The sequence below is a fragment of the Pseudophryne corroboree genome, chromosome 6, assembly GCF_028390025.1.
Source record: "Pseudophryne corroboree isolate aPseCor3 chromosome 6, aPseCor3.hap2, whole genome shotgun sequence".
In the NCBI taxonomy this organism is placed as follows: Eukaryota; Metazoa; Chordata; class Amphibia; order Anura; family Myobatrachidae; genus Pseudophryne; species Pseudophryne corroboree.
The window spans coordinates 100634158-100659126 of NC_086449.1; the positions used below are offsets into that span (position 1 = coordinate 100634158).

The window sequence follows — 24969 nt, forward strand, 5'->3', positions numbered from 1 at the left end:
CGTACCTGGCTCCGCCTGTGGAGCCCCACCGTCATGCGGCGGACTTGGAAGAAGCGGGGGAGGACTTTTGCTCCTGGGAACCTGCTGTTTGTTGCAGCCTTTTTCCCCTACCTCTGCCTCTGGACAGAAAGGACCCGCCTTTTCCTCGCCTGTTTTTCTGAGTCCGAAAGGACTGTACCTGATAAAACGGCGCCTTTTTAGGCTGTGAGGGAACATGGGGTAAAAACGCTGACTTCCCAGCAGTTGCTGTGGAAACTAGGTCCGAGAGACCATCCCCGAATAACTCCTCACCCTTATAAGGCAAAACTTCCATGTGCCTTTTTGAATCTGCATCCCCTGTCCACTGGCGAGTCCATAAGCCTCTCCTAGCAGAAATGGACAGTGCACTTATTTTAGATGCCAGCCGGCAGATATCCCTCTGTGCATCTCTTATGTATAAGACTGAGTCTTTTATATGCTCTATGGTTAGCAGAATAGTGTCCCTGTCTAGGGTGTCAATATTTTCTGACAGGGAATCTGACCACGCAGCGGCAGCACTGCACATCCATGCTGACGCAATAGCTGGTCTAAGTATAATGCCTGAGTGTGTATATACAGACTTCAGGATCGCCTCCTGCTTTCTATCAGCAGGTTCCTTGAGGGCGGCCGTATCCGGAGACGGTAGTGCCACCTTTTTAGACGAACGTGTGAGCGCTTTATCCACCCTAGGTGGTGTCTCCCAACGTGACCTATCCTCTGGCGGGAAAGGGAACGCCATTAGTAACTTCTTAGAGATTACCAATCTTTTATCAGGGAAAGCCCACGCTTCTTCACACACTTCATTTAATTCTTCTGATGGGGGAAAAACTACGGGTAGTTTTTTCTCCCCAAACATAATACCCTTTTTAGTGGTACCTGGGTTTATATCAGAAATTTGTAACACCTCTTTCATTGCTTCAATCATGCAACGAATGGCCTTAGTGGACATTAGACTAGACTCATCGTCGTCGACACTGGTGTCAGTATCCGTGTCGACATCCTTTCTGCCATCGGAGGTAGCGGGCGTTTTAGAGCCCCCGATGGCCTTTGAGACGCCTGGACAGGCACGAGCTGAGAAGCCGGCTGTCCCGCATTTGGCATGTCGTCAAATTTTTTGTGTAAGGAATCGACACGTGCACGCAATTCCTTCCATAAGTCCATCCACTCAGGTGTCTGCCCCGCAGGGGGTGACATCCCTTCTATAGGCATCTGCTCCGCCTCCACATCATTATCCTCATCAAACATGTCGACACAGCCGTACCGACACACCGCACACACACAGGGAATGCTCTAACAGAGGACAGGACCCACAAAAGCCCTTTGGGGAGACAGAGTGAGAGTATGCCAGCACACACCAGAGCGCTATATAATGCAGGGACTAACTGAATTATGTCCCCTATAGCTGCTGTTATATATACTGCGCCTAAATTTAGTGCCCCCCCTCTCTTTTTTACCCTTTTCTGTAGTGTAGACTGCAGGGGAGAGCCAGGGAGCTTCCTTCCAGCGGAGCTGTGAGGGAGAAATGGCGCCAGTGTGCTGAAGGAGATAGCTCTGCCCCTTTTTCGGGGACTATTCTCCCGCTTTTTTATGGATTCTGGCAGGGGTAATTATCACATATATAGCCTCTGGGGCTATATATTGTGGTATTTTTGCCAGCCAAGGTCTTTTTATTGCTGCTCAGGGCGCCCCCCCCTAGCGCCCTGCACCCTCAGTGACCGGAGTGTGAAGTGTGTATGAGGAGCAATGGCGCACAGCTGCAGTGCTGTGCGCTACCTTGGTGAAGACTGATGTCTTCTGCCGCCGATTTTCCGGACCTCTTCTTACTTCTGGCTCTGTAAGGGGGACGGCGGCGCGGCTCCGGGAACGAACACCAAGGCCAGTTCCAATGCGGTCGATCCCTCTGGAGCTAATGGTGTCCAGTAGCCTAAGAAGCCCAAGCTAGCTGCAAGCAGGTAGGTTCGCGTCTTCTCCCCTTAGTCCCTCGCTGCAGTGAGCCTGTTGCCAGCAGGTCTCGCTGTAAAATAAAAAACCTATTTATATACTTTCTTTCTAGAAGCTCAGGAGAGCCCCTAGTGTGCATCCAACCTCGGCCGGGCACAAAATCTAACTGAGGCTTGGAGGAGGGTCATAGTGGGAGGAGCCAGTGCACACCAGGTGACCTAAAAGCTTTCTTTAGTTGTGCCCAGTCTCCTGCGGAGCCGCTATTCCCCATGGTCCTTTCGGAGTTCCCAGCATCCACTAGGACGTCAGAGAAAAAAAGGATTCAGCAGTCTAAATGCATTTCCAAGTGCGGCCTACAGCAAGGTACGGCAGATAGAAGGTACTTCATTACTGATCAGGGAACTGCATACTGAGGTCCACAGAAGTGTCTCTCGTGCAATTCCTATAGAACTGGAGACTGAACCAATAAAAAGAGCTTGTGAGCCTATATAAAGGTACGCCCTACAGATACCATGCAAATAAATTAGAAAAGATTTCTAGGAACCATCACTTTCGTGGCTGCCATAGGAGGAACCGTGTACGTCCTGGCTATCAGTGACAGAATACACCAGGTCCATATCTAATAGCAATAAATCAAAGGGCTACCATGTAACGTGCATATCCTAGAAGACCTTTCTCCCGAAACAGGATTTCTTATTTATATATGACTAGTGTTCACTCTAAGCTTCTTTCGCAGGGCGCTGCGCCCTGCCCCTTTTTTGAGTGACAGAATGCGCCCTGCCCGTTTGTGCCCGCCCTGAGGACTGCCTTCTCCCCGTCCCCGCCGCGCTGTCACTTCAACCCGTCCCCGCCGCGCTGTCACTTCCACTTCTCCCCCCGCCACGCTGTTACTCCTCCCCCTGCCTGACTGACAGCTCTCAGCTGAAGGCGGAGACTGGGTCAGCATGCAGCGGGGAGGAGCAGCCAATCAGAGCCTGCGGTGTCTCCCGCCAGTCCTCCGGCATGGTTTGATTCCCCCTCACCGTGGCGCTGCGCGCTGACCTGGGCTCCGCCGTCAGCATCAAGAGGCCGGCCCTGCTGACCCGGCACAGCGCCCTCCTCCGCAACGTTGAGTGCTGCTCTGCATCTGCCCTGTACCCGTCCTCCCCTCCCTCCTAGTGCTCTCTCCCTGGTGCAGTGTGCCTCAGTGCTCTCTCCCTGGCGCAATGTGTATAACGTGCTCTGCCTGGCGCAATGTGTACAACGTGCTCTGCCTGGCGCAATGTGTACAACGTGCTCTGCCTGGCGCAATGTGTACAACGTGCTCTGCCTGGCGCAATGTGTACAACGTGCTCTGCCTGGCGCAATGTGTACAACGTGCTCTGCCTGGCGCAATGTGTACAACGTGCTCTGCCTGGCGCAATGTGTACAACGTGCTCTGCCTGGCGCAATGTGTACAACGTGCTCTGCCTGGCGCAATGTGTACAACGTGCTCAAACGTGCTCTTCCTGGCGCAATGTGTATAACGTGCTCTTCCTGGCGCAATGTGTACAACGTGCTCTTCCTGGCGCAATGTGTACAACAAGCTCTGCCTGGCGCAATGTGTATAACGTGCTCTGCCTGGCGCAATGTGTATAACGTGCTCTGCCTGGCGCAATGTGTATAACGTGCTCTGCCTGGCGCAATGTGTATAACGTGCTCTGCCTGGCGCAATGTGTATAACGTGCTCTGCCTGGCGCAATGTGTATAACGTGCTCTGCCTGGCGCAATGTGTATAACGTGCGCTGCCTGGCGCAATGTGTATAACGTGCGCTGCCTGGCGCAATGTGTATAACGTGCTCTGCCTGGCGCAATGTGTATAACGTGTACAACCTGGCGCAGTGTGTATAGGAGGTTCTACCTGGTGCAATGTGTATAAGCGGCACTATTGTGTGGTATAATGTGATTTGGTACTATTATGTGGTCACGCCCCTTCCCCATGAAACAACGCCCCTAAATTTTTGCGAACTGTCCATGCCTTCGCCTATAGGAATGGGAGCACCAAGCATTATAGTATGTACCTAATTTTGCCATCCTACCTTAAAAATGTGCTCTCTCGAATGAAAAATGTGCCCTCACAAATGAAAAATGCGCCCTCACAAATGAAAAATGCGCCCTCACAAATGAAAAATGCGCCCTCACAAATGAAAAATGTGCCCCCCCCGTGATCAGCACCCTGCCCTAAAAAAAATCCTAGAGTGAACACTATATGACCGTAGTGGTGTTACTGACTTCAAAGAATGCAATCATTAATTCCATGCAGATGTTATGTAAAGTGTGAACATCATTAATCCTATTATGTCTATTTTTATCAAGCAAATTTTATTAACAGTTATAAAAGGCCTTCATTTCCCCAAATGTATAAATGAAAGAAAATGAATGTATAACTCCTCAGACATCAGTTTATCATGGAGAAGAGAGGAGCCATTAGATACACTGAGCAAAATTCAAATGTTTTTCCCACCGGCAGCCAGTAGATGGTGCCCAAATGGCGCTATTCAATTGTATCTCTGTTCGGGTGCGATGGCTGCCGCCAACTGCATTTCAGCTCGCACACCCCGGGGTGCGTGATTGGTCAGGTTTCGCTGCTTTACAAGGCTAATCCCGACATCTGAGTGTGAGATCAGGGCGATAAACAGATCAATTGACTATCACCATGCGACCTCCCGTTGCTTTAGATGGGAGATCGGGCACGCTATAACAACTGAATCTCACCAAGTACAGTAAGGGGAAATTTACTACAATGTGGGTTTACAAAAGTGGAGGTGTTTGCTGCTAGCAAGTAATCAAATTCTAGGATGTACCAGATAAACAGCCGAATCTGAGCAGTTGCTGTAGAGAACACCTCCACTTTTGAAATCCCATATATTAGTAATAGTACCCCTAAGTGTATCTAACCAAAAACATGGGAGAAACAAATGTTATATACATACACATTAGGAGTGATATTCAATTGATGTCCCCTATCGCGCTGATTGCACCCATTAGTGTTTGGTTTAGCTGCGTAAAGCGGCTAAACCACACTAAACTAATGGGCATGATTGGGAAAAGTGTCGTTTGGGCGCCCAAACAGGTAACTTTTCACACATTTCAGATCGCCACCCCCGGCGGGTGCGAGCTGAAATGCAGACGCCGACAGACGATCGCGCCCAAACAAAGCTACAATTGAATAGCTCCATTCTGCGCCATCTTGTGGCTGCCGGCAGGAACAACATTTGAATCTCGCCTTTTGACTTCCCATCCACTTACTTTAGTCTTATATCTGTCTCAAGCAGTGAAATTAGGTGAAAATAAGAAATAATGGGCTCAAATAAGAGGCAGAAAAATTATGCAGACAAAAGGCATAAGTTCGGAAGGTGTAATAAGACATCAGATAACAGACGGATGTTAAGGATCATGGATCAAGCTTAGCAACAGTGCCTAAGGGCATTAAGGCAACTCATTACAAAATAATCTAACTGAAATTCCCCCCCCCCAAAAAAAAATTCTATAGGTCGAAAAACAGATAAGGAGCAATTCTATTGTTTAATGGGCGTCTGCCACTATTGTGCTGCCAGGCCGACGCTACTGTGCGCAGCCACCACCCGGAGATGCAAGCAGAAATGTGCGAAAAGTGTTCCGTGTGTGCGCCCAAGCAGGACTTTTTGCATCACGACCAACACTTTAGTCGTGTTTAGACAATGTGCATAGCTGAACCAGACGATCAGCGTGATAAAACAATGGGCACCCAAACAATTGCATACCGCCCCATCTAAAGTGACAGGTGGAATGCTATTATTGGCGCGCATTAAACAAATGAATCGCTCCCATTGATATTAATAAGAAAGTACATAGATGTTAACAGTAAAGCAAAGATTATAAAAGAAAAAACAACATTTTTATGTATTTATTTACAAAAAATAAAGAAGAAAAACAGTTAGATGTGCATCAGTTTCTGGATAGAATCACAATTAAGGTTGCACGCAAGAGAAACAAATAAAGAACATTAATGAAAGGGTGAACACCCCATGCAGGAAATGAAATAAAAAGCAGAAGAAATTACAGCATTACAATTGAGACACCTAGATTTTATACTATTAGTAACACTTCTGGAAACAATACTTAGAATAAAACAGGTGCAGCAAAACTCACAATCTCCTCCTCCTGAGGCACCAACTTTTGTATCTTGTGTGGCAGTGGCTCATCGACTTTCACCTCCTCACGGTGGTGGTGGTGATGATGATGATGCCGACTGCTCTTCTTCCTCTTCTCCTTCCTTTCTCTCCTCCTCTCATGCTTTTTCCGGGTGCTTTCATTGGCTTGAACTTCATGAAGGAGATCCCCACATAGTGAGGACTCAAACATCTCCCGACCATTTTGAATAGTCTTTGTAATCCTCAGTTTGATCTCAGGAGAGCCAGTCTTCTTTTGAGCAATAACTGTTGAGGATGGAGGAGGTTGGAGAAGAGTTGGAGGGGAGGTGGGTTGAGGAGGGGAGGATTTAACTACTCCCTCATGAGGCCGCATGGCTGCAGTTTCCAAGTGGTGGTAGTACTCCAGAGTGCTGTAGTTCCTGGTGCCGTACCCATTGGCTGACCCATTGGGGAACTGAGAATAGGCTGGATATTTGACCTGTGTATCATACCCCAGTGAGGACTGGTAGCCGTTGGTGAGGGGTGGCAGCTCCTCTGTGGTTGGAGTGGGGTACTGGAAGTCCGGCTGCAGGCCAGAATCATAGGGCGTATGACCGCCCTCGTCAGCCTGATCACTGCTGTTGGCATCATCCTGCCGGTTGTTGGCGGAGTCGATGAGTTGAGGGGGTTGCTGGATTGTGTTTCCCATGATCCCTTGCATGAAAGAGAAGGAGAAATCCATTGTCGTGCTCAGGCATCATCAGCTTTCCCTTTCTCTCATAGGGCCTAAGAGATAAAGACAAGATACAAAACAAAATCACTAAAAAGAACCACAATAATTACAAATCGTTATGATGTTATTATATCTCACTATTACAACAAACTGTCCTGACTACGAAGCAGTGCCAAGAGCTACACCAAGATAAATAATCCCTTTCACCCAAGTCCAAATTCCTTAATCCTTATCTGCCCTAAAACTAGATTTAGTGAACCTATGTAAACATCTGCAGACTGAAGTAAGGACATGTGTTTCCTGTCTGCTGTAAGACACAACACCAACGTCAGCACAGTATGAAAGATGTACAGTAATACTACAATCACTTCCACAACACTTCTAACTATAAAACACAGACATCTATTAAGGCTCCTTTCACAATGTATTGTGCACAATATCTACTTTAGGCATAGACTTGTTTTAAAAAGACAAGGCTAATCCATCCAGAAAGCTTAATACATGTGGTGCATTTCTGTATACCTCACTTTGAATAGTGATAGAACACAAAACAATGCAGTATCAGAGACACAACATCTCAAGGTAAACACAGTTTAAAGCTTAGTACTCATTCACATGGTGCAAGTAAGTGTGCACTCATATATAGCACCTGTGGCTTGGGTACTAATGTAGGACAGTGGAGCACAGGTAAAATATGTTGTCCATAGGAACCATACATCGTTTTTCAGTCCAGTTTACACTGTGGATGCAAAACCCTGAATGATGTGGGTAACAGCATCTTTTACACTTGCATCCGGTTTTCTAAAAGTTTTACATTGGTTTCAAATGCTGCTGGCACTTGTACATGAACAGAGACGCATGTTAGAAGGCCAATCCTCAGCAATAAACAAATAAGAATAAACTACTAATGAGCTAACGAGACCAATAATTGGGATGCTTTAAAAAAAAAAAAAAAAAAAGGCTAGGCTGGCCATTGTCTTCTGTCCCTGTACAACCTGTATGGGCCTCACAGAGTCTCAGTAATTCAACTTTCAGGCAGAAAAGTACAAAGATCCCGGCTTTCACCGGGCATTTGAGTTTCTGGATCATTTTGCCAGGTCCCAAGTTTAACTCCTTTCACACAGGAAAGCAAATTACTGGGTGAAGCAGTTCTGACCGTAATTTGCTGATCAACGCAGGTATTTCTCCTATGTGAAAGGGTCAACTCAGGTTACAATTCCTGGTAAAAACCAGTGTTGAAGTCCCAGGAATTTTGACCTGTGTTGACCCTTTCACACAGAAAGGACCCGTGTTGATCTGCAAGTTACCGGGTAAAAGTGCTTTATCCAGTAATTGGTTTTCTGTGTGAAAGGTGCATAACACAATACAAAAGACTGGCAGGTACCCACACTGCCTTACTACATCTGAGCCACATGCTCACAGATCTTTCATTGGGATGCAGTCAGGTGATAGACACCCCGTGTCCTTAGCCCTGGCCGCCACCACAGGCTGGTTAAGGTTAAAGCAGGGGGAAGGGGAGGGGTAAATTAATTGCTGTCCCCTGTAAGCATTCTAAAAGTCGGGATGCTGCAGACGGTCACGTGACTCTCAGTCACAAGTATCACACCCCTTTCATTATGTACCGCATTCCTCCAGTCTCAGATGTAAGGGGGTCCCAGGCCAGTGTGCAACTTTGTAAGGGAGAGAAAAAAATGATGTGGCCCTCGAGAGCTACTAACACTTGTACTGTGTGTCCTATGTTGTTAGTGCCAGAGGTTAAGGAGAACAATTTTGAGGATGCAGCATAGAGGAACGGATCGAGAGTAAAAGACATCACATGAGATTTAAACATAAAAAGGCATAACTGATGTCAAACTGGTTAATTTAAAAGTACGGTAATAACTGCACTCCTCTATACTGCAAAAGCATCTCCCTTCTTGCTGAATTAGTATTGTAGTATAGCAGTCACATACTCCAAACCTTATTCTTTCTTGTTTTATATACTCAGCCTCAGGGCTAATAACTTCTGAAAGACTCTTGCGCATCACAAGTCTGGGGCACTGAACTACCGTAGATGGACCAATTGCAATTTATCAGATGTCAGAGGTATCTGTTTAAAGAAATATGGTCACTAAAAAATGTAGGCCTCAGTGTTTGTGCAGGTTAACTCAGTTCAATTTGAAATGTTACAAAGGAATATGCAAAGTCACATGGAGACCTAGAGGATAGGGGAAGGGGGCGGTTTGGTGGTGGTGACAGCTACCCATATATCCAGATTACATGAAATAGTTTACTGTAGGTAGTAGGTGTATCAATGTCATATGTAAAATGACAGTGGGGAAAAAAAAAAAAAAATATAGGATTTTAAATACCTGCCGGTAAACCCTTTTTTCGTAGTCCATAAGGGATACTGGGGAAGACTTAGTATGATGGGGTATAGACAGGGTCCAAAGGAGCCAGTGCACTTTAAATTTTCTTCACTGGGTGTGCTGGCTCCTCCCCTCCCACAGGCAGTTATAGGTAAAAATGTGCCCAAAGGAGAAAGGACATATAAGAGAGAAGGAAACATAAGAACCTGGCTGCAGCCCGTGCTCAGCCCCCTTTCCCATCAACAGTCACCAACCCGGCATTACCGGGTTAGTGACGCGGCAGGGGCGGCGCTGGGAGATCACATGATCTCCCAGCGTCGCCCTTCCGTTTACACTGTATGGGAGCGGCTCCCGTTTACACTACAACCCTACCTGGATCATTCCCGTGTCCTACCCAGGTAGTTACCCGGGTAGGATTCATGGGTCACTTGACGGGTAGGATTCACGGGTCACTTGATCCGGGTTTTTGCGGGGGGGGGCCTTTTCCACTTGCAAAAAACACAGGTAAATGTGCGCCCCGTGCATTACCCGTGTTTTTTGAGCTAGTGGAAAAGGGGCATCACATACAACAACCAGCAACGGCTGGGAACAACAACAGCAACAGCTGAACAGGCAACCACATAACAGAGAACCTGCAGAAAGGCACTGCACTGAGGAGGGCGCCCAATATCCCTTATGGACTACGAGAAAATGATTTACCGGTAGGTATTTAAAATCCTATTTTCTCTAGCATCCATAAGGAATATTGGTGGAGACTTAGTACGATGGGGACGTCCCAAAGCTTCCAGAACGGGCGGAGACTGCTGCAGCACCGCCTGCCCAAACTGGGTATGCTCCTTGGCCAGGGTATCAAACTTGTAGAACTTGACAAAAGTGTTCTGCCCTGACCAGGTAGCAGCTCGGCATAGTTGCAAAGCCGAGACTCCACGGGCAGCCGCCCAGGAAGATCTTGTAGAGTGGTCCTTCAGAGACTTGGGAACAGGTAAGGCTCCCGATACATAGGCCTGTTGGATAGTAAGCCTAATCCAACGAGCAATGGACTGCTTCAAAGGACAACCTTTTTTCTGTGAATCAGAGCACGAACAAGAAATCTGTCTTTCTGATCCGAGCTGTTCGCTTGACATAGATTTCCAAGGCACGCACAGCATCCAATGCTCCGGAGCAGCAGAAGAACCAGAACCTGATGGAACCACAATAGATTGATTCAGGTGAAATGCGGAGACAACCTTCGGCAGGAACTGCTGCCTAGTCCGGAGCTCCGCTCTGTCCTCGTAAAAAACAAAGTAGGGACTTTTACACGATAAGGCCCCCAATTCCGAGACACGTCAAGCAGAAGCCAGGGCCAGTAACATCACAGTCTTCCACGTGAGATACTTATCTTCTACCGTCAGAGAATCGAACCAGGAGGACTCTAGAAATGTCAACAGTACATTCAAATCCCAGAGTGCCATAGGTAGAACAAAGGGAGGCTGTATGTGGAGTACCCCATGCACGAAGGTCTGAACTTCTGGCAACACTGCCAATTTCTTCTGGAAGAAAATGGAGAGAGCTGAAATCTGGATCTTAAGGGAACCCAGACGCAAGCCCTTATCCACACCAGCCTGCAGGTAAAGCAAGAAGCGTCCCAAGTGGAACTCTGCCCCAGTATGCATGCGTTCCTCGCACCAAGATATGATGATCGTGTTTTGACGTCACATGTTTCCTGACCTGAACCTAGCAATAACCTTCTTGGAAAGACCCTTGTGAGCTAGGATGTTCCGCTCAAACTTCATGTCGTCAAACGCAGTCGCCGTAAGTCCTGGTAGACGAACGGACCTTGTTGAAGAAGGTCTCTTCTTAGTGGTAGAGGCCAAGGGTCTTCGATGGACCCGTCCAGAAGATCCGCATACCACGCCCTCCGAGGTCAATATGGGGCAATCAGAATTGCCTGGACTCCTTGATGTCCAATTCGCTTTAGCACCCTTGGGAGCAACGGAATCGGAGGAAACAGGTAGACCAGCTGGTAAAGCCAAGGCAATGTCAGTGCATATACTGCCTTCGCCTGAGGGTCTCTGGTGCGTAAGCGATACCAGGGAAGCTTCTTGTTGAGACAGGAAGCCATCAGTCTATCTGTGGACAGCCCCACCGGTAGATGATCTGCTGGAACATCTGCTGGAGACCCCACACCCCCGGGTGGAGATCATAACGACTCAGGAAGTCCGCTTCCCAGTTGTATACTCCCGGAATGAAGACTGCGGACATTGCCCATGCATTTCTTTCTGCCCAGGGGAGTATTCTTGACACATATCACATGCAGTCTCTGCTTTTTGTTCCTTCTTGTAGATTGATGTACGCCACTGCTGTGGTGTTGTAAGACTGTACCTGGATCGTGTGATCCCCGAGCAGAGGGGAGGCCTGGAGCAAAGCATTGTAGATTGCCCGAAGTTTCAGAATGTTGATCGAAAGGAGGGCTTTGTGGGCTGACCACCTGCCCTGGAACCGCGCCCATTAGGTGACAGCTCCCCATCCTCTCGGACTCGCATCCATTGTGGAGGAGGATCCAATCCTGAATCCCAAAACTCTGGCCTTCCAGGAGATTGGAGGACTGCAGCCACCACAGGAGGGAAATCCTGGCTTCAGGCAACAGCCGTATCGTCCGGTGCATCTGAAGATGCGATACGGACCATTTGCTTAGGAGAGCCAGCTGAAAAGTCTGGCATGGATCCTCCCATATTGGATCGCCTCGTATGATCGCCATCTCATATTGGATCGCCATCTTTCCCAACAATCTTATGCAAAGATGGATGGACACTCGAGTAGGTCGGAGCACCATGTGACCATCTCCTGAGTGTTCTCGCCTTGTCCTCTGGAAGGAACACCTTCTGGGCCACAGTATCCAGCAACATCCCCAGGAACAGGAGCCGCTGAGACGGAGGTGGGACATCTGTAAGTTGAGGATCCACCCATGGTGTGAAAGAAGTTGGATAGTGCGGTCGATATGGAGCAGCAAAAGCTCTCTGGATCTTGCTTAGATCAGAAGATCGTCCAGGTAAGGAATAATATTGATTCCCTGGACCCAGAGCTGAATCATCATCTCCGCCATCGCCTTCATGAAAACCCTCTGAGCTGTGGACAGGCCAAAGGGTAGGGCCTGGAATTGGTAGTGATTTTCCAGCAGGGCAAACCTCAGGTATGCCTGATGAGGCGGCCAAATCGAAATATGGAGATAGGTGTCCTTGATATCCAAGGAAACCATGAATTCCTGGTCTTCCAGGCCCACAATCACTGCTCGCAAAGATTCCATTTTGAACTTGAACACCTTCAGGTTCGGGTTCAAGTACTTTAGATTCAAAATGGGCTTTACCGAACCATCCGGTTTTGGCACCACAAACAGATTGGAGTAATAACCCCTGCGTCTTTGTGGAATTGGTACTGAAACAATGACGTGGGACTGGACCGACTTTAGGGTGGCCTGTTGCAATGTAACCCGCATATCTTCCAAAGCTGGCAAGCTTGATTTGAAAAATTGTTGGGGAGGAGCACCGTCGAACTCCAGCTTGTAGCCCAGAGTTGTGCATCCTCTCCTGAGGACACTTTTTTTCTAAACTGCCTGTGAGAAGGGGCATAGAGGGGAAGAGCCAGCACGCCCAATGAAGAAAATTTAAAGTGCCCTGGCTCCATTGGACCCCGTCTATACCCCATCGTACTAAGTCTCCCCCAATATCCCTTACGGATGCTAGAGAAAAAGAAAAAAAACATGTGTCAGTAATTGCTAGTAGTACTACAGCTTCCTTGAAACCTTAATAAAATGATTGTGTCTGGAAGGTAATATTCACCCCCTTTGGAATCATTCACATCTTATATTCTTCTATCGTGGAATCCAAAATATTGCCAGATTAACACAGTACAAAAACAAAATACTTCTAATGCCTTTTCTGAATTACAGCTAAAAAAAAATAAATGACAGAAGAGAGAATAGTGTTTGGAATTATTTCCTAATACACACCTAAATAAACCAAGCGGTCTTCAAAGGTCACATCACTGAATGGGGTCCAGCTGTGCACAATTAATGAATTTTGATAGATTCCTGTCAGAGAGCAGTTTAACCGTTGGCGAGTGCATTTCAAAAGCGCTTCATCAAGAAGATCAAATAACTTTCCAAGCAATGCCAATTAAGGTTGAATTAAAAAAATTAGGATTTTAATTACCCGAGACGGTAAATCCTTTTCTTGTAGAGCAGGGGTGGGGAACCTCCGGCCCGCGGGCCGTATAAGGCCCGCGAAGCCGTTTGCTCCGGCCCACCCGCTTCTCTCAGTGAGACACGCCGCCGCTCAGTCCGGCGGCAGCGTGTCTCAGCTGTCAGGACAGGGAGGAGACGCGGCGGCGTGTAGGACTTGAAACCAGCCGCCGGTTCGTGAGCCAATCAGAGCTCGCGGACTGGCAGCCAATCAGGAGCCGCGGCTGCCGGTCCGCGAGCTTTGATTGGCTCTCGAACCGGTGGCTGGTTTCAAGTCCTACATGCTGCCGCCCAACATAGCCGCGCTCGCCTCCGTGTCCCACCGAAAGCAGCAAGCAGCGGTAAGCAGCACGGGGGGGGGGGGGGGGGGGCATCTGTATACCTGGCACACTGTGGGGGGCATCTGTATACCTGGCACACTGTGGGGGGCATCTGTATACCTGGCACTGTGAGGGGCATCTGTATACCTGGCACTGTGAGGGGCATCTGTATACCTGGCACTGTGAGGGGCATCTGTATACCTGGCGCTGTGAGGGGCATCTGTATACCTGGCACTGTGGGGGGGCATTTGTATACGCATCCGCAGACCAGTTGCACAGCCAGAGACCCCTTCGAGCCGAGACTGACATGGAGGAGATCCCCGCAGCCATGGAACCCAGGTTCTTCATGGAATCCACAGGAACCCTGCAGAGTCCTGAATATTACGTAAAAACAAATCAACGTCACCTTTGTCCAGCGTAGACGATTCCTCCTGCAGAGTGATCGACCACCTGGCAATAGCTTTAGCAATCCAAGCACAGGCTATAGTAGGCTGCAATAAAGCCCCCGAAGCGGTGTAAATGGATTTCAGCGTAGCATCCACCTTGCGATCTGCCGGGGGGTCCTTTAACGCGGTAGATCCCGGGACCGGTAAAACTACCTGTTTGGACAGCCTGGATACAGAGGCATCGACTATCGGCGGGGACTCCCACCTCTTCCTATCTTCCTCTGGGAAGGAAAAAGCCACCAAGACTCTCTTGGGAATCTGGAATTTCTTTTCCGGAGTTTGCCATGCCTTTTCAAAGACAGCATTCAATTCCTTGGATGCCGGGAAAGTAAGGGGGGGCTTCTTATTATCTGAAGAAGGCCTCCTCCACCTGTTCCGGATCAGTGTTTGAAATGTGTAAAACATCCCTAACAGCCTCAATCATCAACTGCACCCCCCTGGCAAGCGATGCCGTCACCCGCAACACCTCCCCGTCACTGTCTGCAGTGTCAGTCGGTGTCATCCTGCATAATTGAAAGCGCAAGCTTATTAGAAAGTACCGCAGGGGACCCCGAGGAGGCAGGATCAGACCATACCACCATAGAGGACTGGAGGACCTGAGTGGCATGCTCAGTCCTAGCCACCCTATCAGAAATCTGAGATATAGTCCCCCTCAGAGAGACTAACCATTCTGTCTCTCTAGCTGGGATCTGGGCTAAAACAGTGCAATCCTGATTACATGGAATGGAGTCTTCCTGGGAAGACAAATCCTCCGCAGCATATGAAACAGTGTCCTTAGACATGTTGCACACACAAACACCCCACAAACACACAGGGTATTTTGAGGACAGAGTTTTCCCCCCAAGAATGGCAGAGACACACAGAGATTGGAGCCAACCCACACACAGCGCTTTTCAGGTAAAGGGTGTCCCTTCCCAGCGCTGAGTGTGTCCCTTAATAGGTGACAGAGCCTTCAAGCAGCCTCCCCCCCTTCTACAGCCCCCTGGTACCGTACAGACTGCTGGAGAAAGCTCTGGAGGGACCTGGATCCAGTGAACCGTGGCTGCAGGCAGGAAAAATGGCGATGAACGCTGCTGGGTCCGCTCTGAGAAGCTCCGCCGCGTTCAATGGCGCTCTCTTCCCGCTCACAAGATGATTATACTGGCCGGAGGAATATGCTGACCTGGGTCCGCAGACCCAGACACGCTGAAGAAAACCAGTGTAGGATCCGGAGCTGGCCCAGGGCGCTCCCTCCCAAGCGCCGCACCAAGGTACCGCTGAGCCTTCCAGGAGCGCGGGAACAACCACGCTCCTGACCCGCAGCCGCCCTCTTCACAAGGGGGCTTGCAAGGGGGGACAGTGACTGACGCGCCACACTTCAGCTTCTGAGGGGGTGGCGGCCTGCTGCCGGGGCGAGCGTTCCCCTGTGGCGGGGCGCGATCAGACCCCTCTGGAGCCACCGTCCAGTCAGCGGGAGCAGTGGCTCAAGACCCCGTGGGGCGGACACTGCTCTCCCCCCCCCCCCCAGTCCCACACTGCAGTGAGGCTGTCGCCAACAGCCTCACTGTAAAAAATTTAAAAAAAAAACTGAAAGGAAAAAAATTACTCTTTACCAGAAGAACTCTGTAGAGCTCCCCTAGCTGTGACCAGCTCCTCCGGGCACATTTTCTAAACCGAGTCTGGTAGGAGGGGCATAGAGGGAGGAGCCAGCCCACACTATTAAACTCTTAAAGTGCCAATGGCTCCTGGTGGACCCGTCTATACCCCATGGTACTAATATGGCCCCCAGCATCCTCTAGGACGTAAGAGGGGGGGGGAAATCAATCATGGGTGACACTATAAGATTTCAGAATTCATTTCAATGGGAGCAATATGAATTCCAATAAAAATAGCAGAACTGAGACAGAGCACTTGTTAGGTTGGCCACCAAAGCCTGTGGCAATTTGGACAAAGTTACTATCTTCAATGGCAGAGATGGGAACAGGTGTCCATAAGACGACAATGCAAGGACACATTACAACTCTATGATTTATGGAAGGAGAGAAGAAAACACAAGTGTAACCTAATTTCCCAAAAAGCATGCAAGAAACTTGCATACCAAATGGATAAAGATGCTGTGGTCTTATGTGATCAACACTTCACTTTATTTACTAAGGTGCAGGTTTATAGAAGTGATAATGTTGCCTATATCAACCAGATTCAAGCTATTATCTTCTATAAAGTGCTAGATAAATTAGTAGAATCTGATTGGTTGCTTTGGGCAACATCTCGACTTCTATAAATCTGTACTTTAGTAAATATACCACTCTGTACTCAACATTAAGTACAGTGGTTTGGCATAAGCCTAAAGCTGGGTACACACATTTGATCCTTAGGTTCAGCGCTCCTGATCAGCTGAGCCGTATGTATCCAGCCGTGAGGTAAGGGACTCCTCTATGGGAACCGGTGGGTTGGCAGCGCACCACATAAGGTGCAACCTCCTGACCCCGACCGTTGCAGGAGAGATATGAGCCATTTATCAGCTAACGCTTCTGCATCGGCACTGCGTACACACCTATATAATCATAGGTCATATGTACCCAGTTTAAAAATGTACCGGGAGGGGGTCATTCAAACTCAGATTTCAATCCTTCTTTGGAGTATTTTTTTAAATTACTTTTGACCAACTATCCCTCCAGAACATGACAGAACTTATGCAAAACTGCAATATCCTGATGTGGAAAGATGGTAGAGACGGTATCCGGTCTTTAGGTCGACATCACTTAGGTCGATGCTCATTAAGTCGACCACTATTGGTCGATATGCATTAGGTCAACATGGCAAAGGTTGAGACATGAAAAGGTCGACATGTTTTCCCATTTTTTTTCTTCAGTTTTTGAACTTTTTCATACTTTACTATTCCCAATCATAGTCCATGTGGATCGTAACCTGTGCCGAGCGCAGCGGTTGCGAGGGGACACGATGCACTAATTGGGGTTCCCTGTCACTTTACGAAGAAAACGACATTTAAAAAAACAAAAAACTTAATGTAGATCTTTTCCGCATCGACCAAATGAGCGTATCGTCCAATAGTGGTCGACCTAATGACTGTCGACCCAATGAACCACACCAGTAGAGACTTACTGAAACAGACTCATAGCTGTATCAGCACTTTTACAAAACATGTGACAGCAGGCTCTCCCTGTCCGTACCACCTTACAGTCTAAATTTTCTACAAATGGACCTTCAACCCTCATGGCTCTCACCCTGCACCTTCCCTGTCTCCAAGTGACCGGCACTCAGCAACTCTGGTCTTACAATCGTTGCTGCATTTCGGTGCGCATGCCAGAGTAGAATATTTCTGCTTGCCGCCTGACGAGCATAAATGTGCAAAAAGTCTGTGGTTAGGGTGCCCAAATGGCATGAGTATAGCGGCTAAACTTGGTTTATTTGGTTTGGGTACAACAAGTGCCATAATTAATGGGCACCCAGAACAACTGAATTGCTCAGTTGGGCAACCATTAATTATGATACCACTGAAAAATTATTTCCCCCTTGGCACCATAAATTATTTTTAATAAGACAACAACAACAGATTGTTTATCTTTTTGTTCTATGTTTTTCTGCGGGGGGGCTGGGGGTGGATTAAATTACTTTTCTTTTTTCAAATTTCACGATCGATGTTTTGTGCTGATCAATAGAAAGGTTTTTTGTTTTTTTTAAATCCTTTGGATTCCATAAAGTAAGAAATTACCTGAAAGTGCTATAGGGGTAGTGTGTGTGTGTGTGTGTGTGTGTGTGTGTGTGTGTGTGTGTGTGTGTGTGTGTGTGTGTGTGTGTGTGTGTGTGTGTGTGTGTGTGTGTGTGTGTGTGTGTGTGTGTATAATAAACCTCTGTATGTGAAAGTCACAAGTAAGAAAATAAGAATACACAGTTTACATCATTTCTAGTGGCTTTATTCCACATGGATTTTGTAATCACTTTACACATGCTGATATTATGACACCCTGACCGCACTGAGACACCTCACATTCCAGATCACATACAACTGGACCTGAAGTCCCACCAGCACGCTTTAGCAGTATAGCCAGAGTAAAAAACAAATTACAATGTACAGCTCTACAAACACAAATCACCTTGGAGAGGGCAGGGGGTGATCAGAATAACAACCTTGGGCTATTTTTAAAGAGGTTTTCTGAGCGCTCAAACAGACTTTTCGTGTTGCGCCCACTAGTTTGGATGGGTTTAGCCATGCAAATCAGGGCGCAATCAGCATGGAGAAAAAAATAAGATTTTAAACCTACCGGTAAATCTTTTTCTCGTAGTCCGTAGAGGGTGCTGGGGACTCAGTAAGGACCATGGGGATAGACGGGCTCCGCAGGAGACATGGGCACTTTAAGAAAGAACTTTAGGTATGGGTGTGCACTGGCTCCTCCCTCTATGCCCCTCCTCCAGACCTCAGTTAGAGAAACTGCGCCCAGAGGAGACGGACAGTACGAGGAAAGGATTTTTGTTAATCCAAGGGCAAGATTCATACCAGCCCACACCATCCACACCGTATAACTTGTGATATACTAACCAGTTAACAGTATGAAAAACAACATAGTATCAGTCCGAGACCGATGAAACTATAACATAACCCTTTAGTAAGCAAAACTATATACAAGTCTTGCAGAAGTAGTCCGCACTTGGGACGGGCGCCCAGCATCCTCTACGGACTACGAGAAAAAGATTTACCGGTAGGTTTAAAATCTTATTTTCTCTTACGTCCTAGAGGATGCTGGGGACTCCGTAAGGACTATGGGGATTATACCAAAGCTCCCAAACGGGCAGGAGAGTGCGGATGACTCTGCAGCACCGATTGAGCAAACAGGAGGTACTCCTCAGCCAGGGTATCAAACTTATAGAATTTTGCAAAGGTGTTTGAACCCGACCAAGTAGCAGCTCGGCACAGGTGTAGCGCCGAGACCCCTCGGGCAGCCGCCCATGAAGAGCCCACCTTCCTAGTGGAATGGGCCTTGATCGATTTTGGTAACGGCAATCCAGCCGTAGAATAAGCCTGCTGAATCGTGTTACAGATCCAGCGAGCAATAGTCTGCTTTGAAGCAGGGCCGCCAACCTTGTTGGCTGCATACAGGACAAACAGTGCTTCTGTTTTTCTGACTCTAGCCGTTCTGGCCACGTAAATTTTCAAAGCCCTGACCACATCAAGGGACTAGGAATCCTCCAAGTCTCGCGTAGCCACAGGCACCACAATAGGTTGGTTCATATGAAAAGATGACACCACCTTAGGCAAAAATTGTGGACGGGTCCGCAATTCCGCTCTATCCATATGGAAAACCAGATAGGGGCTTTTATGAGACAAAGCCGCCAATTCCGACACTCGCCTAGCCGAAGCCAAGGCTAACAACATAACCACCTTCCAAGTGAGATATTTTAACTCCACCGTTTTTAGTGGTTCAAATCAGTGCGACTTAAGGAAACTCAACACCACATTCAGGTCCCAAGGCGCCACTGGAGGTACAAAAGGAGGCTGAATATGCAGCACTCCCTTCACAAAAGTCTATACTTCTGGAAGAGAAGCTAATTCTTTCTGAAAGAAAATGGATAAGGCCGAAATCTGAACAATAATGGAGCCTAATTTTAGGCCCAAATTCACTCCAGTTTGTAGGAAGTGAAGGAAACGGCCCAGATGGAATTCTTCCGTAGGAGCATTCCTGGTCTCACACCAAGACACATACTTTCGCCATATATGGTGATAATGTTTAGCTGTCACGTCCTTCCTAGCCTTTATCAGAGTAGGAATGACCTCATCCGGAATGCCCTTTTCCGCTAGGATCCGGCGTTCAACCGCCATGCCGTCAAACGCAGCAGCGGTAAGTCTTGGAACAAACAGGGCACCTGTTGCAACAGGTCCTGCCTTAGAGGAAGAGGCCACGGATCTTCTGTGAGCATCTCCTGCAGATCCGGATACCAGGCCCTTCGCGGCCAATCTGGAACAATGAGAATTGTCTGTACTCCTCTTTTTCTTATTATTCTCAACACCTTTGGGATGAGAGGAAGAGGAGGAAATACATAGACCGACTGGTACACCCACGGGGTCACTAGGGCGTCCACAGCCACCGCCTGAGGGTCTCTTGACCTGGTGCAATACCTCTGTAGCTTTTTGTTGAGGCGGGACGCCATCATGTCTATCTGGGGCAGTCCCCACTGACTTGCAATCTGTGCAAAGACTTCCTGATGAAGTCCCCACTCTCCTGGATGCAGGTCGTGCCTGCTGAGGAAGTCTGCTTCCCAGTTGTCCACTCCCGGAATGAACACAGCTGACAGTGCGCTTACATGATTTTCCGCCCAGCGCAGAATCCTGGCAGCTTCCGCCATCGCCACTCTGCTCCTTGTGCCGCCTTGGCGGTTTACATGAGCCACCGCGGTGATGTTGTCTGACTGAATCTTTCAGGAAACTCAGGAGAGCTCCCTGTAATGCACCCAGTCTCCTCTGGGCACAGTAGTAAACTGAGGTCTGGAGGAGGGGCATAGAGGGAGGGGCCAGTGCACACCCATACCTAAAGTTCTTTCTTAAAGTGCCCATGTCTCCTGCGGAGCCCGTCTATCCCCATGGTCCTTACGGAGTCCCCAGCATCCTCTAGGACGTAAGAGAAAAACCCCACAATGAATCGCGCCACTCTGTTTTCTTTAAAACTAGTTTAGTCACAGGCGATGCTGGTCTACAGACAGCTACAGAACATCACTTTACAATGTAAGTACCAGGAGAAGCCACGTAAAACGGCTAAACCCAACTGAAGTACTGGACGAGATGCAGAATATGCTGTTTGGACAACCAAACGGGACACTTTACATGCATTTCTGCCCGTCACCTCAGGAGGCTGCAAGCAGAAATGATGTCCATGCCTGACGGCACATGCGGGTGCAGGGGGTGGCGATAAAAATGGAATCACCCCAACTGACCCCTTCTGTACCAATTCCATGGTGGTGCAGAGAAAATCACCCATGCAGCCAGTACATTAACTTACAAAAAGAGACACGGCTCTAACGAACGCTGTTAACTGAAAACAAGTTCATTTACAAACACTTCATAGATGGAACCCATGACAAGGTAGGACTCTTATGAGAACACAGCAAATATGTACATGTTTTAACGGTTGGTGCTAACTACCATACTGGCTGAAGAGCTTAGGACTCATTGCTATTTGTAAATTGGCCTCAAGGCTGCTGACTGCAAGAGAGACACAGATATTCCCTACAATGCTGTATCAATGCATATAAAATTGTACCCATGCTGCATATCACAGTTTATAGGCAATTTCGAAGCATGGTTTATAAAAACCTCTATAGCTACAGTCCAGGTTTTTAGCTTATCCATGCTTGAGCGCAGATGACTTAATGAGTACAGGGGGGTACACACGGAGAGATCCGTGCTTAAATTCTTTGCAAATCTCACTAGATTGCTTAGAACTTAAGCACGGTTCTCTCCGTGTGTATGCCCCGTTGCTATAGCCGGTGCTAGATTGGCCTGCATGCAGGCTCAACCTAGCACATCACTCATTTCACCGCTGGGTGAAATGAGCTTCGCCCCTCCTCGTTCAGTACACATCGCGCTGTGCTGAGTGTGTGGGGGGGGGGGGGGGGGAGGTGTGCTGAGCGGTCTGTGCTAGATCGCTCAGCACACCTCTACCCCGTGTGTACAGCCCTTACCACAGTAAATTTTACTTAACAATGTGGACGCAAGCATGAACATCCTTAAAGCCTTTGACTAATGGCGATTACTGAGCGACTCTGGCTTATAGGGGACCTAAACTGAATAAAGCATTTTTATAGTTTGTGCGTTTGTTTTGAGTTAACTCAAGACCTAGTGAACTAATTTTATTAAGGTGTGTACACACAGCGAGGTTCGTGCTAAACCCCGATTCTCACTATGCGATAGGGACTAGGTTCGTATCACAAGCAAAGATAACTGTGCTTACAATACTGGCTTTGTACGATTTTGGCTAAGTGTCAATTTTGACTCTCTTTTATACTAGATAGTCAAAATTAACTTACCTGCGTAGTCTATCTGGGCTTGCGATACCGACCTCAAGGGACCGTTTATCGGGATCGCAAGGTGACTTTCACCTTGTGATCTGAACTAACTTTCTTTACAATTTTGACTGAATAGTCAAAATCGCAAAAAAATATTTCACCGTGGGTACACACATTTACAACCTTCAGTATAATGGGGCAGATGTATTAACCTGGAGAAGGCATAAGGAAGTAATACACCAGTGATATGTGCAAGGTGATAAAGGCACCAGCCAATCAGATCCTAACTGTTAATTTACATATTGGAACTGATTGGCTGGTGCCTTTATCACCTTGCACATATCACTGGTTTATCACTTCATTATGCCTTCTCCAGGTTAATACATCTGCCCCTCTATTTGGTAAATATCAGGCAATATGCTATATATGATAACACCAATACTTAAGCAGAGGGGGGGTAAGCAGTAAACAAAAAATAAGATTTTACTTACCGATAAATCTATTTCTCGTAGTCCGTAGTGGATGCTGGGACTCCGTAAGGACCATGGGGAATAGCGGCTCCGCAGGAGACAGGGCACAAGAATAAAAGCTTTAGGATCAGGTGGTGTGCACTGGCTCCTCCCCCTATGACCCTCCTCCAAGCCTCAGTTAGGATACTGTGCCCGGACGAGCGTACATAATAAGGAAGGATATTGAATCCCGGGTAAGACTCATACCAGCCACACCAATCACACCGTACAACTCGTGATCTGAACCCAGTTAACAGTATGATAAAACGAAAGGGAGCCTCTGAAAAGATGGCTCACAACAATAATAACCCGAATTTTTGTAACAATAACTATATACAAGTATTGCAGACAATCCGCACTTGGGATGGGCGCCCAGCATCCACTACGGACTACGAGAAATAGATTTATCGGTAAGTAAAATCTTATTTTCTCTGACGTCCTAGTGGATGCTGGGACTCCGTAAGGACCATGGGGATTATACCAAAGCTCCCAAACGGGCGGGAGAGTGCGGATGACTCTGCAGCACCGATTGAGCAAACAGGAGGTACTCCTCAGCCAGGGTATCAAACTTATAGAATTTTGCAAAGGTGTTTGAACCCGACCAAGTAGCAGCTCGGCACAGGTGTAGCGCCGAGACCCCTCGGGCAGCCGCCCATGAAGAGCCCACCTTCCTAGTGGAATGGGCCTTGATCGATTTTGGTAACGGCAATCCAGCCGTAGAATAAATACAAATTTGTAGAATTTAGCAAACGTGTTTGCCCCTGACCAAGTAGCTGCTCGGCAAAGTTGTAAAGCCGAGACCCCTCGGGCAGCCGCCCAAGATGAGCCCACTTTCCTTGTGGAATGGGCTTTTACCGATTTTGGCTGTGGCAGGCCTGCCACAGAATGTGCAAGCTGAATTGTACTACAAATCCAACGAGCAATCGTCTGCTTAGAAGCAGGAGCACCCAGTTTGTTGGGTGCATACAGGATAAACAGTGAGTCAGATTTTCTGACTCCAGCCGTCCTGGAAACATATATTTTCAGGGCCCTGACAACGTCAAGCAACTTAGAGTCCTCCAAGTCCCTAGTAGCCGCAGGTACCACAATAGGTTGGTTCATGTGAAATGCAGAAACCACCTTAGGTAGAAATTGAGGACGAGTCCTCAATTCTGCCCTGTCAGAATGAAAAATTAAGTAAGGGCTTTTATATGATAAAGCCGCCAATTCTGACACACGCCTGGCTGAAGCCAGGGCTAACAGCATTGTCACCTTCCATGTGAGATATTTTAAGTCCACAGTGGTGAGTGGTTCAAACCAATGTGACTTTAGGAAACTCAACACAACATTGAGATCCCAAGGTGCCACTGGAGGCACAAAAGGAGGCTGTATATGCAGTACCCCTTTTACAAATGTCTGAACTTCAGGCACGGAAGCCAGTTCTTTCTGGAAGAAAATCGACAGGGCCGAAATTTGAACCTTAATGGACCCTAATTTTAGGCCCATAGATAGTCCTGTTTGCAGGAAATGGAGGAAACGACCCAGTTGAAATTCCTCTGTAGGGGCCTTCTTGGCCTCACACCACGCAACATATTTTCGCCAAATGCGGTGATAATGTTTTGCGGTTACGTCCTTCCTGGCCTTGACCAGGGTAGGGATGACTTCATCTGGAATGCCTTTTTCCTTCAGGATCCGGCGTTCAACCGCCATGCCGTCAAACGCAGCCGCGGTAAGTCTTGGAACAGACAAGGCCCCTGCTGGAGCAGGTCCTTTCTTAGAGGTAGAGGCCACGGTTCGTCCGTGAGCATCTCTTGAAGTTCCGGGTACCAAGTCCTACTTGGCCAATCCGGAACCACGAGTATAGTTCTTACTCCTCTCCTTCTTATGATTCTCAGTACTTTTGGTATGAGAGGCAGAGGAGGGAACACATACACTGACTGGTACACCCACGGCGTTACCAGAGCGTCCACCGCTATTGCCTGAGGGTCCCTTGACCTGGCGCAATATCTGTCTAGTTTTTTGTTTAGACGGGACGCCATCATGTCCACCTTTGGTTTTTCCCAACGGTTTACTATCAGGTGGAAGACTTCTGGGTGAAGTCCCCACTCTCCCGGGTGGAGGTCGTGTCTGCTGAGGAAGTCTGCTTCCCAGTTGTCCACTCCCGGAATGAACACTGCTGACAGTGCTATCACATGATTTTCCGCCCAGCGAAGAATCCTTGCAGCTTCTGCCATTGCCCTCCTGCTTCTCGTGCCGCCCTGTCTGTTTACGTGAGCGACTGACGTGATGTTGTCCGATTGGATCAATACCGCCTGACCCTGAAGCAGGGGTTTC

The 24969-nt window shown here is 48.0% G+C and overlaps 1 protein-coding gene across 5 annotated transcripts in view; it reads right to left on the reverse strand.

The window, feature by feature from the left end:
- The window catches only part of NSD3 (nuclear receptor binding SET domain protein 3), a 300258-nt gene that overhangs the window by 246687 nt on the left and 28602 nt on the right, over positions 1-24969 (reverse strand). For all 5 annotated transcript variants that reach the window (XM_063931538.1, XM_063931537.1, XM_063931536.1 and 2 more), the window contains exon 2: positions 6109-6875. In XM_063931538.1, coding sequence (XP_063787608.1) covers positions 6109-6831 — 723 coding nt within the window. In that variant the 5' untranslated portion in view covers positions 6832-6875. The remainder of the gene's footprint in view (positions 1-6108; positions 6876-24969) is intronic.